Source organism: Trichosporon asahii, assembly GCF_000293215.1.
Source record: "Trichosporon asahii var. asahii CBS 2479 unplaced genomic scaffold scaffold00056, whole genome shotgun sequence".
In the NCBI taxonomy this organism is placed as follows: Eukaryota; Fungi; Basidiomycota; class Tremellomycetes; order Trichosporonales; family Trichosporonaceae; genus Trichosporon; species Trichosporon asahii.
The window spans coordinates 137,254-151,299 of record NW_014040868.1 but is presented as its reverse complement, the minus strand read 5'-3'; the positions used below and the strand labels follow the sequence as shown (position 1 = coordinate 151,299).

Here is a 14,046-nt window from a genome sequence, read left to right as displayed (position 1 = left end):
GCGACGCAATCCACGGCTGCGTACACCTAAGAGGACAAGGAGACTCAAGAATAATGGCTGTCATCTTCTCCCAGCTCCGTGTAGACTTTTTCTTTCGATCACGTTTAAGCTCCAGCCACATTCGCCTCCATCCTTGCCTGGGTGGGTCTCGACCCCCCACTCGAGATGGCTCGAGATACACAGGGTGCGTTTCATTGCATGAATTCTTGCACGCTCCTGACCATTGAGAAGTAGTTTTGCCTGATTGTCAGACGAGCGTTTCGGCACTGATGCAAGTGTCACTTGACCGCGGATCTGCACGCGAAGGTACCAGTGGATCCACCCTCACTCCGGACCAGCTGACAAGCGAGGCGTCACGCACACTTCTTCGGGCACCTTCTGTATCTCGGGCACCACAAGCGGGCAGAACCTATGCTGAAACTCTGTGCCAAGTCCCAAGTCGGGCTCGAGTAGGGCTCGAGAGAAGCTCAAGCCGGGGTCGTGGGAGGGCTCAGGTGCTCCGATAACCTGGTCTCCGAGACCAAGTCCGGTCCTAGCGAGATCCCCTGCTCTGTCTATTCTGCCTGCTCCTGAAGGTACGATCGGCGTTGACATAGCTGGGATTGTTGGGATCAGCCTTGTCCGAGCGACGATCAGCTCGCCAGGCGTACGATCGCGTACGACTCGATCCGGGGATGCGGTACCCCCGCGGAACTCACGGAGTTGGCTACGCACGTCTGCGTCGGCGGCGTGCGCGTACGACAGACGGCATACGGCATACACCGGCCGTATGTGCTCCGAGCCCCACATACTGGACGAGCATAGAGGACACGGCTAAACCGTCGTCGCACGAAGCCGGTGATAACCTTGTTTCCCCACTCACATGACCGCCTCTCCAAATGACCAACCAGGCGTGCCTCTGCACACTCCAACTCTTGCCCGGACCACACATTTAGTGGGATCGGTAATTGAAGAGTGTCTCCAGCCTGCAACACAGCCTGCAACACCGCCTGCAACACAATGTCCGAGTCTAAATGATCATTTTTAACCATAAACAAATCTAACACGCGAAAATGATGATCTAACCAAAAACCTATGCCCCTCCCTCCTCCCACTCCCACCCCACCCCTCACTGGGCATGGCCGGGCTTGTGGCCGAGCGAGGGGGCCTTACACAGCACTATCCGGTGACAGTGCCAATGGGGATCCACAACCGTGATGTGGCTGCTGGAAATCCCCTTTTCTTACTTTTACTACGTCGTTACGTTTTCCGATGCTATGCCTTGAAATGCGGGATGTGTTCTTCCTCCTCTCCTCCGCTGTGCCGTGATGCGCGCGGGCCCGACGCACAGCTGCGCTCGCGCACACACCTCGCAGCGCGTGCTCGCGTGCTCGCCGACGCTCGCATGGGCGCTTACTGGGACCAAGTCTCCATGCCCTCGTACTGGACGCCGGGCTTGCTGACGACCTTGCCCATGACGAAGGCCTTGGGCTCGCCGTTCTCGTGGAGCGACTTGAGGGCGGCGTCGGCCTTGTCGGCACCGACGATGATGACCATGCCCACACCGCAGTTGAAGGTGCGCGCCATCTCGGCGGGGGCGACGTTGCCCGTCTTCATGAGCCAGCGCCACATGGCGGGGAGCTCCCAGGTCTTGAGGTCGATGGTGACGCCGAGGTCGGGCTGCTCGACAAAGACACGGGGGATGTTCTCCGTGAAACCGCCGCCGGTGATGTGCGACATGCCCTTGAAGAGGCCGGTGCGGATGCCGGGGAGGAGCTGCTTGATGTACAGCCTTGTCGGGGTCAGGAGGGCGTCGCCGACAGACTGCGTCTCGTCCCACGGAGCGGGGCTCTTGAGGTCGAGGCCGGAGAGGGAGCAGATCTTGCGGATGAGCGAGAAGCCGTTCGAGTGCGCGCCCGAGGAGGGGAGACCGATCAGAACGTCGCCGGCACCCATGTCCTTCGTGGGGAGCATCTGGTCGCGCTCAACGGCTCCGACGGCGAAACCGGCAAGGTCGTAGTCGTCGCCGTGGTACATGCCCGGCATCTCGGCGGTCTCGCCACCGATGAGGGCACAGCCGGCCTCGAGACAGCCCTGCGCAATACCGGTGATGACGTCGGCGGCGACGGGGACGTCGAGCTTAGAGCACGCATAGTAGTCGAGGAAGTACAGCGGCTCGGCACCTTGGACGATCAGGTCGTTGACGCTCATGGCGACGAGGTCGATGCCGACAGTGTTGTGCTTGCCGTGGTTGAGGGCAACGCGGAGCTTGGTTCCGACACCGTCGGTTCCGGAAACGAGAACGGGGTCGCGGAAGCCAGCCGACTTGAGGTCGAACGCACCACCGAAGCCACCGATCTCACCGTTGGCACCCGGGCGACGGGTGGCCTTGACGACAGGCTTGATGGCGTCAACGAGCGCGTTACCGGCGTCAACATCGACACCGGCCGCGGCGTAGGTGAGGCCCTCGGCGGGCTTGGCCGACGACTGGACACCGTCGGCACGGAGGGCGCGGTAAGCAATGTCGCGACGGATGGTCTTGCCCTCGAAGTTGACCTTCTCGACACCAGCGTAGGCGAGGTCGACGGCGCCACGGAGAGTAGGGGCAAAGGCGGCGACAGCGACGACACGGCCACCGGCAGTGACAATCTGGCCGTCCTTCTCAGCGGTACCAGCGTGGAAGACCTCGACACCGTTGGGCGTCTCGCCGAACGTCATGACGTCACCCTTGGGGTACGAGCCGGGGTAGCCCTTGGACGCGCAGACGACGGAAACGGCGTAGCCGTCGCGGTAGCCGAGCTTGACAGAGTCGAGGCGGCCCTGGGTGCACGCGAGCATGACCTCGGCGAGGTCGGTCTCGTCGTCGAGGAGGAGCATGAGGGCCTGAGTCTCAGGGTCACCAAAGCGGACGTTGTACTCGAGGACCTTGGGACCATCGGCAGTAAGCATGAAGCCGGTGAAGAGCATGCCGACGAAGGGGTAGCCGTCCTGGCGCATGCCGCGGATAGTCGGCTCGAGCGACTCCTTGAGAACGCGCTCCATGACCTCGGCGGTGGCGGCGGGGGCAGGGGCGTAAGCACCCATGCCACCAGTGTTGAGGCCAGTGTCGCCCTCGCCAATACGCTTGTGGTCCTGAGCGGCGGGCATCGGAACGACAGTGTATCCGTCGGAGAAGGCGAGGACCGAAATCTCGGGGCCCTCAAGGTACTCCTCAATAACGACCTCGTCACCGGCCGAGCCGAACTCCTTGTCGACCATGACCGACTTGAGGGCAGCGAGAGCCTCCTCGTTGTTGGTCGGGATCAGGACACCCTTGCCGGCAGCAAGACCAGAGGCCTTGATGACGCAACGGCCAGACGAGAAGGGGTTCGACTTGATGTACGCAACGGCGTCGTCGTACTGCGAGGCGTTGAAGTTGCGGAACTGCGCCGTGGGGATGTTGTGGCGCTGCATGAACTCCTTGGAGAGCGCCTTGGATCCCTCGAGCATGGCGGCAGCCGGGGAAGGACCGAAGACGGGGATGCCGACTGGAGGTCAGCCACTGGCCGGTGAAAATCGAGTCGGTAACTCACCCTTGCGGAACTCGCGCTCGGCGCCGTCGACGAGCGGCTGCTCGGGACCGGGGACAACGAGGTCGACCTTGTTGTCCTGAGCAAACTTGACGACACCCTCGTAACCGTCCTTTCCGCCCCAGGGAGCGTTGACGTTCTCAATCTTGCCTCCGAGCTTGGAGGTGCCTCCGTTGCCCGGAGCAATGAGAACCCGCTTCACACGGGGGGACTGAGCAAGCTTGAAAGCGAGAGCATGCTCACGGCCGCCAGAACCAAGAAGGAGGACGGTGAGGTCGGACTTGGGGGCCGGGAAGGTGGTGGGCTCAGCCATGTTTGGTTGGGGGTGGTAGCTGGGTAAGCTTGGAGGCTCGAGGCTTCCTCTTGGGCTGGTTGAAGACCGAAATCCAAAAAATCCGGTTACGAGTCATGTTATCTGTACCTTAAGTTCCGAGTGCCACACGCTATATCGCCGTGGATGGTGCCCACGTGCTGGGCTGAATTGATTAGGACTGGGGACGAGCGGATTAGAATGCCGCCCAATGGTCGGTTTACCCAGCTTGATTAGCCTCGGGCAAAGTGGAGGGCAGGAGCATGCAGGGCAGAGGGGGCGATCGCAGTGCCGCAGTAGTGCGCGGCATGCCCTCTCCGCATGGGACCACTTGGGGCAATCATCGTCATCCAGGCACGCACCCCCCCTCGCTCGTCGGGCCGAATCGAGCGCGTCCGTTCTCGCAGCAGACACGCTGGGCAGTCCATGTCCACCACACCCCTGCCTGCCTGGCCCTGTCATCATCACACGCTGCTGCATTTAACCACACCCCCATCCCCCTTCCTTTCCTTCTCTCCCATCCCCCCCTCCTCTCAATTGCTCTCTCCATCGATCCGGTTGAAGCTATGTGAGCTGACCCACGGCTAACTCCTCCTACGCAGTGCTGACATCCCGCAGGTCTGTTGTCGAGGTCAAGACCACCCCCTTCCAGGGCCAGAAGCCCGGCACCTCGGGTCTTCGCAAGAAGGTGAGTGACTGTCTTCTGGAACGTCTACTGACACGGCACAGGTCAAGGTTTTCCAGCAGCCCAACTACACCGAGAACTTCGTTCAGGCTACGCTGACCGCCATGCCCGGTGGCAGCGAGGGCTCGACCCTCGTCGTCGGCGGTGACGGCCGCTACTACTCCCCTGAGGTCGTGCAGATCATTCTGCGCCTTGCCGCCGGCAACGGCGTCAAGCATGTCATCGTCGGACAGAACGGCATCCTTTCCACCCCCGCCGTTTCCGCCCTCATCCGCAGCTCCAAGGCTGACGGCGGTATCCTCCTGACTGCTTCGCACAACCCCGGTGGCCCCGACAACGACTTCGGTATCAAGTTCAACATCTCGAACGGTGGACCCGCCCCCGAGGAGGTCACCAACAAGATCTACAAGATCACTGAGGACATCTCGAGCTACAAGCAGGTTGAGCTCCCTAACGTGAGTGAACAGCTGCCTGGATGAGCTAACTCCTTCTCAGCTTGACCTCTCCAAGCTCGGCGAGTACACCCACGGCCCTCTCAAGGTCACCATCGTCGACTCTGTCGAGAACTACGTCAACCTCCTCAAGGAGATCTTCGACTTTGACATGATCAAGAAGTACCTCCACGAGAGCAACCCCAAGCCCTCTGTCCTCTTCGATGCCCTGAACGGTGTCACTGGCCCCTACGGCAAGGCCATCTTCGTCAAGGAGCTCGGCCTCCCCGAGTCCTCCGTGCAGAACTGCACTCCCCTCCCCGACTTTGGTGGTCTCCACCCCGACCCCAACCTCACCTACGCCCACACCCTCGTTGAGGCCGTTGAGAAGAACAACATTCTCTTCGGTGCCGCCTCGGACGGTGACGGTGACCGCAACATGATCTACGGCAAGGGTGCCTTCGTCACCCCCTCGGACTCGGTCGCCATCATTGCCGACTGGGCCGAGAAGGCCATCCCCTACTTCAAGAACGGTGTCAAGGGTCTCGCCCGTTCCATGCCTACCTCGGGCGCTATCGACCTTGTTGCGAAGGCCCAGGGCGTCGAGTGCTTCGAGGTTCCCACCGGATGTGAGTGGCGCAGAAGGGCGCAACTACGGCCTGGATCTGGAAGCTAACGAGTACAGGGAAGTTCTTTGGTAACCTCATGGACGCCGGTCGCCTCTCGATCTGTGGTGAGGAGTCATTCGGTACTGGTTCGGACCACATCCGTGAGAAGGACGGTGTCTGGGCCGTTATTGGTGAGTTTACAATTGGCCACACATCAACTGACGCCCAGCTTGGCTCTCGATCCTCGCCAAGGCTTCCGAGGAGAAGCCCGGCACGACGATCAACGACATCCTGCTCGCGCACTACAAGAAGTACGGCCGCAGCTTCTTCTCTCGCTACGACTACGAGGAGGTCGAGTCGGAGGGTGCTGAGGCGATGATGGCGCACCTGCGCGAGCTGTTCGACTCGCCCGACTTTGTCGGCAAGACGCTCAAGGCGACGAGCTCGGACACGTCGTTCACGGTCGAGTCCGCCGCCGACTTTGCGTACACGGACCCGATCGACGGCTCCGTCTCGACCAAGCAGGGCCTGTACATCAAGTTCACCGACGGCTCGCGCATTATCTTCCGTCTGTCGGGCACTGGCTCGTCGGGCGCCACCGTCCGCCTCTATGTCGAGAAGTACTCCAAGAACGCGGACGAGTTTGCCGAGGACGCCCAGGTCGGCCTCAAGCCCCTCATCGAGGTCGCCCTCGACCTCTCCAAGCTCAAGGAGTACACCAAGCGCGAGAAGCCCTCGGTCATCACCTAAACGTACCTCTGGCTTGTCCCTCATAAAACGCAACAGTCCCATCTCCCTCCCCCTCATAATGATGAAATAGTAATAGCATGAAGAGTCCGCGTCCGCGGATGCATTTGTACGAACTCACCGTGTCGTGTGTGCCTGCCTTACGGTAGCGTCTGTACTTTGGGGTTAGAGAAACCGGCGGGGAGAAACGAACCCACCCCTCGGTCAGTAGGCAGCAGAGTGAGCAGACCTAGCACAAAAGCGCATGCTTAAGAGAGTGGGTCCGGCGATCAGCGGTGCTCTAGACCGCGAGTGATCGATCAGAGAGAGGTGGGGAGTTGGGTCCGAACCTACTTTTCGATTGTGAAATGCCGCGGACTGGGAGGAATGCCATATGCACCAGACACGAAACCGTCAGCCGTCAGTGTCTGTGAGCCGTCCAGCTCTCTGCCAGCTCTGCCGGATACAGCCGTGATATGGATCGTCCAGCCAGCATGGGGCAAAGAAATGGTCAGTATTCAAAGCAACCAGATGACCCAGCTGGAGACATTCCTCCTGGCCGCCTTATATTGTCCTATTCAGATCAACTGATGAAAGGTACGCAAAGAGCAAGAAGAAGGTCTAATTGTTTTATGCTCTGGTGAATTGTTGGAGCTAAAGTTGCAATCATGGTAGCGTGACTGGTGTATTCAGCATTCATCGCATTCAACGGAGGAGACCGAGATATGCACTGGGCCGATCGCCACTGGCTGTCCGGTTCTCTAACTCTCCGGCACTCTGGCTTTCAGTTGAGGCGAGATCGCGGTCGATGAGGAAGCGAGACCGTACTGACAGGAACGAGAGGATTCCATGAGGAGTGCAATGCTGTGAGCTGCTTTGGATCGAGGACGGACCGAGGGGCCGAGAGGGTGAGAGGTACGCGCAGCCAACTATACCGTCCGATGGCCGTTCTTACGACAGCGTGGTGTATCCGGTACAAATCTCTTTACGAAATAGATTCGCAGCAGAGCTCTATCTCGCAGTTACAGTCGAACTGTCCTGCTGGACGAGATAAGGGCGGACACGAAGGGGGAGAGTTTCACGAACCTCGTTTCATGACCAGAGAGCGTCTGTTCGTCTGTGGTTGCCTCTCATAGTGTGAGTCTGAGAGATCGTCTCATCGTCTCATGTCATGTACGAGGCGCAACGAGTGACACTACCTAGTGCACACCTGCACTGCAGAGAGAGAGGAATAGAAATGACAAGCCACTTCCGCCCACACCTTGCGAGTATGACGTCCACAGTGGCTATTCCTGGCCGTGTGGCCGACCAGCGAAATCCACGCCAGAAACCAAACACGACGGAGTTGGGATATCCACAGTGGCTCTGCTCGCTACCGGCTGCGCCATGTCGCGATAGACTAAAGCAGAGTAATGTAGTACCCGGCCATGACCCGAGTACGGACCCGGCTAGAGATCAATCCTCGGGACGAACAAGCATAAGACCATGACGAGAATTGAATTGTGGCCATCCACCGAGTCTAGAACGTACGTTATATGCTTGGCCATCCATACCTTTCTTCTGGGCGTGTGTGATTTCTGGGCTGGTCACGTCGGCCAATACCACATCTCGCAATCCCGGCCAAGCCTCCAAACCACTGCAGATGTATGGGAGAGAACTTGAGATTGAGGTTGGGCAATGGCCCAGACCACGGCGGGCAAGCCCGATGCCGCCGGCCCGCCTTACAGCATCGCGGCATCGCGGGGATGACCCTCAGAGCTTGGCGACAGGCCTTCCTCTACGCTCTGTCAGATTCCAGACCAGCATCTGGCAAGTCAGTGGGAATCAGCACGATCCCGACATGGGCGAGCTCGGAGTTGGCTATGGAATGTCCATGCCCTTGTCGAGGCATGAAGATGTACAGAGTTTGGTGTATTGTCACCGAGCCACGAGCCACGCAAAATGGTGACAGTGAGTGAGCGCCGGAGTAGAGCATAAAGCCATACTGCCAATTCAGAGGAAAGCTTCGCAGCCCTCACAGTCGGTGAGGTGACTCGCGCCGAGTCCAGTCCCAGCAAATGTGAACGCCAACAGCAGCGCAGTCGCGATAGAGTTGCCCTTGCTGCTCTCAAAGAGCCCAACGCCTCGCGGTGACTCGCTGCGGCCCCGAGTTAATTGCAAGCTTTCGTGATCCCCAGAACGAATCTGCCAATGAGGCATTGGGGACACAGTGCTGGTTCGCCTGCCTTCACCCTCAAGTTGATGTTCGCGTGAGGGTAGCAAAGTAGCAAGCTCACGGCATTCCTCCTCCCTCGTGAGCTTTCCGGTCGCCCTCGATCTCCGGGGTGACACTCCGTCGGACTTGTCCAAGACTGCCTCAGAAGAGGATTTCCTGGGGGCAAACCTTGTCACGCCGCGTCAGCTCTGCAAAAAGCGACGCACGCAGGCGTGCTTAATGCTTAACTGGGCCTGGATCCTTGCTCCAGCAGAAGTCACGGCTCCATGAGGTGCTGTACCTGTTGAGTAACGATGCTGTCAGTTGGAGCGAGGATGTCGCACGTCTCTTCCATGTGCATGTGGCGTTTGTTGGTCGAGTATGCATACGGCTGCACCCTCGTTACCGTCGCTGATGACATGAGCGGGGAGGTCGAGGCCCGCCGTGCTTGGAGAGTATGCAAAGTCGGACACAGTTCTGCCAATGCATTCGAGGATCGGGGATGCAGAGGAACCAGCCGTGGTGAGAAGGACAATCCCTGGAGGCACCCTGCGCGTCCCTTGCGAGGACAGGGTGGTGAAAAAGGGTCCTGCACGCTCCCACCGTCTGCTCGTCCACCTTCTGGGGCCGATAGGGCTCGCAGGGCCCAGAACATTTGCGAACCCGGTGCAGGGCTTCTGCAGGGTTCAATTGCACGCCGAGCGACCGCCCTCTGCGCCCTCTTGCGCCCTGTTGCGCCCTCTTGCACCGCTCTCTCTGGCGCTCATGCACCACTTGTCGTCCATTCCAACGGATCCCAGAGAAGGGACACTTCGAGGGACGAGGGTGGCCACCACAGGCCACGATCTGGTGGGTGCTTGTCGCTCTCTGCTTGCTCTGCATGCTTGTAGTGGAGAAGTGATCAACAGACCCGGACGAGGCCCTCGCCCTCTTGATTCTCTCGGTTGCCCCCGGATCCTCCGGGCGCGCAGCTGGCCGGCTGGAGCAGGGAACGATGAGTTGAAATCCTGACTGCTCCCGGGTCATTGCAAGGCTTGGCTGGCATGCCCCCGGCCCACTCGACGTACCTTGTCTTGTACCTGTGTCGCCCATGGCCCATGAGCAAGCATGCCGTATGCAGCCGTATGCCGTGTGCCGCTTCGAGTCCATGTACCGTACACATCCAGTTCTATCTTTAGTGGGTGGTCGGTCGGGGGTGTCAACGACCTCGATTCTTTGCTTTTTCGTGCTGCTGCCCACATCGTTACTCCTTCCTCTTCACCTCTTGTCGATTGTTACTTGTTGCACGATCGCCTGCTCTGAAACGACGACCCGAAGCAGGAAACGAAACGACACCGCAGCTAACGCGTCCAACTTGTCCCATAGCCCAATTCGACCACTCGGACCCATCTGGCTTCCTCCATCCCACAACCCCGACCCACCACTTGCTCCTGCGTTTACAGCGAGCGACACACGCAGCCAGATCCAGGAAAAGCAAACTCAGGACTCGACGCGCCCAGCAGGCCCAGCAGGCCCAGCAGACGCCAGCGAGTACAGCTTAAAGGACAAGAAGCACCGTCCATCGCAACATACCGCCTGCAAAGCCGGGACTACTGTTTGAGTGTCAGGGGAGCCCTAAGCAGCCCTGGCTCATCCTTAGCCTTCCTCCCTCTTGCCTTCCTGCATCTCCTGCTTGCATCTCGCAGACTATCCATTCATCACTCGATACACCATCCTCTTCTTGAGCCCTGCCAGCCCTGCCAGCCCTGCTGTGCTGCGTGCCCTACCACCCCCGGCCCTTCGTCCCTGCAAGCATCCGAACAGTCGAGGTCCTGTCCATCGTCCTTCCTCCTCGACTTGCTAAGCTCACGCTACCCAACCACTCTTGCTACACCAGTTCCTCGACTTCGACCACTCACGACCCCTCAACACACACACACCTGCAGTGCTCGTAGTGCATTGCGTTCTTGATCGCCCTCTGCACCGCACTCTCACTCTCCCATCCTCTCTTCCTCCCTCTCCCCGCCATTAAACTTCTTTTTCTCTCGTAACGTTTACGCCCGGTGCGCGCACGTTGGCCTCTTTATCTCCCGCACACCCGACACACCGCCGTACCGGCCAGGCCCCGCCCTCGACTGTCCCGGCCGCCGCCCCGACTGCCCTCGAGTTCGCCCTCACTGCAGCCTGCGCCTGCGGTTTGTTACCACCGATCCGTTTTTGTATTACACACATATCTCACACACCTTCTCGCATACACTCGCACCGGCACACCGGCCATCACGCACCGCACACCGCTCGCGCACGACTTCCATTCGCGCCCTGGTCTCGGTTGCCTCTTAACTTAACGACATCGGTATAACGGTAGAGCGGGCTACGACACCCGTGCAACTTCGAACGACTGCGATCCCGGACTGCAAACACCAGGGCCGTCGAACTCTTGCTAGCCCATCCCCACCTGCAGCATTCTTCTTACACTCACTCACCATCACCACCACGTTCATTCGACCTCCTCTCGACGTCCCCATCACATCCCACGCATTCCCCTTCGATCTCACTTCCACGCCCCGCCGATTGCCAAGCCCCTCCCGACGGCGTAACGTTCGCGGCCCTTTGCGTTTAACGGCACTGTCAGTCATCCACCCTCGAGTGTCCGGCAGACTCTTCAGCATCAGCTTGTGCATCTAAGACTCGACTGTCACGGCTGAGGCAACCTTTCACGTAAGGCCCGAAGTAACCTTTGTTGGGAACGCATCGGCTACCTTCTCTTTCGAGATCTCTGAGCACAGGCGGTGACAAGGCTTGACTCTCGACTTCGAGTGATCGCGTCCTGTTACCGCTCCGTACGGTTGACTCCCTCCTCCTCAACTCGACAATCCGACAACCTCGTCTACTCTTGAATCCCGCGCCCTCCCTCACGTCCTCCCTTCTCTTCTTCCCCCTCACGCCATGGTTGCGTTTCAGCACGACTTCCCGCCGCCAACTTCGCTCGAAGAGCTGTTCCGAAGACAGGATGATGAATCCTTCGGAGACCAGTGTGTCCAGTGTAACGGACCACCGAAAGACATGTGCCAGAAGTGCACCAAGAAGGAGAGCTGTCAGGTCGTCATTCGGTGAGTTGAGCTTAGGAGACATCGCGTACTGCGGTATACTGACACCTACAGAACATGCTCTACCTGTCCCTACCAGCACTGTGTGGCGATTGAGGGCGCGAGCGACGGCGGTGTCAACCCCGGTGTCATTGCTGGGCCCATCATCGGTGCATTGGTGATCGTCTCCAGTGTGTTGCTGTTTTGGTGGCTGAGGCGCAAGAAGGTGCGTAACAGGTGGCCGTTCATCGCCTCTCCCGTCATGCGGCGGCGGCAGTGGCGGCGGGGAATTCGACCGCGCCAGCATTCCTGTTAGGGAACCGCAGCTGACCACTTCACAGAGACGCGACCTCGCACGTCTTGAGGACCTCGCCGAGCGCGCGCGCAAGGGCGAGTCGTCGGCGTTCCACATCGCGACCGGATCTTCGGGCCCGTCATCACCCGTTACGTCGACGCGTCGGCAGTCGGCGCCCATGAGCCAGACGTCGGGCGGAGGCGTTGCCGTTGCTGCTGCCGCAGCTGCCGGTGCCGGCGGCAAGGAAGCTCGCGAGGCGACGCGCCAGGCTGGCCCGCTTCCCAATGTTCCCGCCGATGCCGAGTACTACGACGCAAACGGGACGACCATCCGTGTCTACGCGGGCAAGCGGGGCGTCATCAACGCCGATCCGAATCACCCAGACAACGGTGGTTCCGGCGACCCCTTCGCGGATTCGCGCTCCATGTCCACCAACGGCGGCGACTCCAGCCACTCCACGAACGTCATTCCCATCCACTACGTCCCTGCTGGTCAGATGGACGAGTCGCTTGCGCAGGTTCTCGCAAGCCACCGTGGCGGCAGCAACGAGCCTGCCGACCCGGCCGCTCAGCAGGCTGCAGCGGCTCGTACGCTCGATCTCGCCCGTCAGAACCTCTGGCGACCGCGCCCTGGCCAGCCTGGCATTGTCCCTCCGCCCCGCCCTGCCCGTTCACCCGACCTCGACCTTCGTCTCAACCCCGTGCGCCAGCCTTTGGGTGCGATTGCCGATGGTGGTTCTTCCGCTACCTCGATCAACTCGCGCGACTCGATTCACTCCATGACTTCTGCCGCCCCTTCGTTCATGTCTGGTCAAACTGCCGATCTTCATCTCGACGCGCCCAAGATCATCACGCGCCAGCAGGTGCACGTCGGCCGTCTCCAGGCTGCCGAGGTCGTGCAGTTTGGTGCTGGTGGCGTTCGCCCGATCCCTGAGAACGACGCGGACACGGATGAATCGGGAACTTACGAATCGGCTCCCGACCCCTTCACGAACCAGTCTGAGCTTCTCGACCCGCAGGCCGCAGGGGCTTCCCCTGGCGCTGGATCCGCGACGACCTTTGGAGGCGGCAACGTTCACAGCGGTGGTCGCGCTGCGGCGAGCACGACGTCTCTCGGATCTCGCCGCTTCGACGACGATGGCAACACGACCGCACAGCCCAGCCCCACTGATCTGCGCTTCTCCATGGGATCTCTCGCCTACGACCGTGCGTCCGTCTCCACGCACGGTTCGGGCAAGCACGGTCACTTCCTGTCGCCCAACGACCAGCCGCCCGTGCCGAGCATTCCATCAGAGTACGACCGCCCGCGTTTCCAGTCGATCTCGTCGTTCAAGTCGACCGGCAGCGATTCGCTCCTCGGCTCTTTCCCCATCGTCCCTCCCGCACCGGGGCAGGCGACGCGGATCCCCTCCACCGGTCTGCCGTTCAACTCGTCCACAGCCACGATTGAGCAGACGGGCGACCACCAGCCGCACCGGACAGCGAGCCACCCGCCAGTAGCTGGCAGCAACCGGCGGCCAGTGACGGCGACATCCTCGCATAGCGTCGCTGACTCGTTCCTCGGACGCTTCCCCTTCGTCCCGCCGGGAGAGTCGCCGGACGCTGCATCGGGCGGCGCCGCGCAGTCCTCGACGGAGCAGGCCGAGGGCGAGCGCAACCCCGGCCGTCTGACGCTGGGCATGAGCAACGTCTCTGGGCTTGGAGACTTTGTCTTTAACTTTGACGGCCAGAACGCGCCCGAAGTGCCCCAGATCCCGTCGCGCAACGCTACGCCGCCGCCGTCACAGACCGGCACGGATGACCAGTCGACGCCGCGCGCGAACCGCTCCAGCTCATAAGCTGCTACAGGGACACTGGATCTGTCTGCACACACTCCATACCTCCATACCTCATATCCCACCACCTTAGACAGTTTCTTGCCCTTGGACAGCGGCTTACATTCACTGCCTCATTCTTGTCGGGCTCCTTGGGTAGAGTTTTCGTAAACTGTAGGATGTAGTTTATGTCACATCATGCATGAATATCACGTCGACGGGCGTCGCTGGTGCTGCTTCCTGCCTCCGTCATGCAGCTTACAGGTCGGGACAAGATAGTCGAAGAGTGCCAACCTGGGTGTTGTTGAATTGGTCCCGCGTCGAGTGCCTGAGACTGCTCGGGTGTAAGTACACGAATAAACGGTTGCCGT

General features: G+C 60.2%; 4 protein-coding genes across 4 annotated transcripts; 2 read left to right on the top strand and 2 right to left on the bottom strand.

Annotated features, from left to right (window-relative positions):
- Positions 1 to 324: 324 nt before the first annotated feature.
- A1Q1_03361 (uncharacterized protein) lies at positions 325 to 789 on the bottom strand (the record flags this gene model as incomplete). Its single annotated transcript, XM_014323193.1, has 1 exon — positions 325 to 789. The coding sequence occupies one exon, from the start codon at positions 787 to 789 to the stop codon at positions 325 to 327; it is 465 nt and encodes a 154-aa protein (XP_014178668.1).
- Positions 790 to 1,392: 603 nt separating this feature from the next.
- Positions 1,393 to 3,861, bottom strand: A1Q1_03360 (phosphoribosylformylglycinamidine cyclo-ligase; the record flags this gene model as incomplete). Its single annotated transcript, XM_014323192.1, has 2 exons — positions 1,393 to 3,506; positions 3,552 to 3,861. The coding sequence occupies 2 exons, from the start codon at positions 3,859 to 3,861 to the stop codon at positions 1,393 to 1,395; spliced, it is 2,424 nt and encodes an 807-aa protein (XP_014178667.1).
- A 305-nt stretch (positions 3,862 to 4,166) lies between these two features.
- On the top strand, positions 4,167 to 6,332 carry A1Q1_03359 (phosphoglucomutase; the record flags this gene model as incomplete). Its single annotated transcript, XM_014323191.1, has 6 exons — positions 4,167 to 4,426; positions 4,477 to 4,546; positions 4,588 to 4,998; positions 5,039 to 5,603; positions 5,660 to 5,743; positions 5,812 to 6,332. 6 exons carry the CDS (start codon positions 4,167 to 4,169, stop codon positions 6,330 to 6,332), a joined length of 1,911 nt encoding a protein of 636 aa, XP_014178666.1.
- Positions 6,333 to 11,427: 5,095 nt separating this feature from the next.
- A1Q1_03358 (uncharacterized protein) lies at positions 11,428 to 13,699 on the top strand (the record flags this gene model as incomplete). Its single annotated transcript, XM_014323190.1, has 3 exons — positions 11,428 to 11,591; positions 11,643 to 11,793; positions 11,909 to 13,699. The coding sequence occupies 3 exons, from the start codon at positions 11,428 to 11,430 to the stop codon at positions 13,697 to 13,699; spliced, it is 2,106 nt and encodes a 701-aa protein (XP_014178665.1).
- Between the last annotated feature and the right edge of the window lie 347 nt (positions 13,700 to 14,046).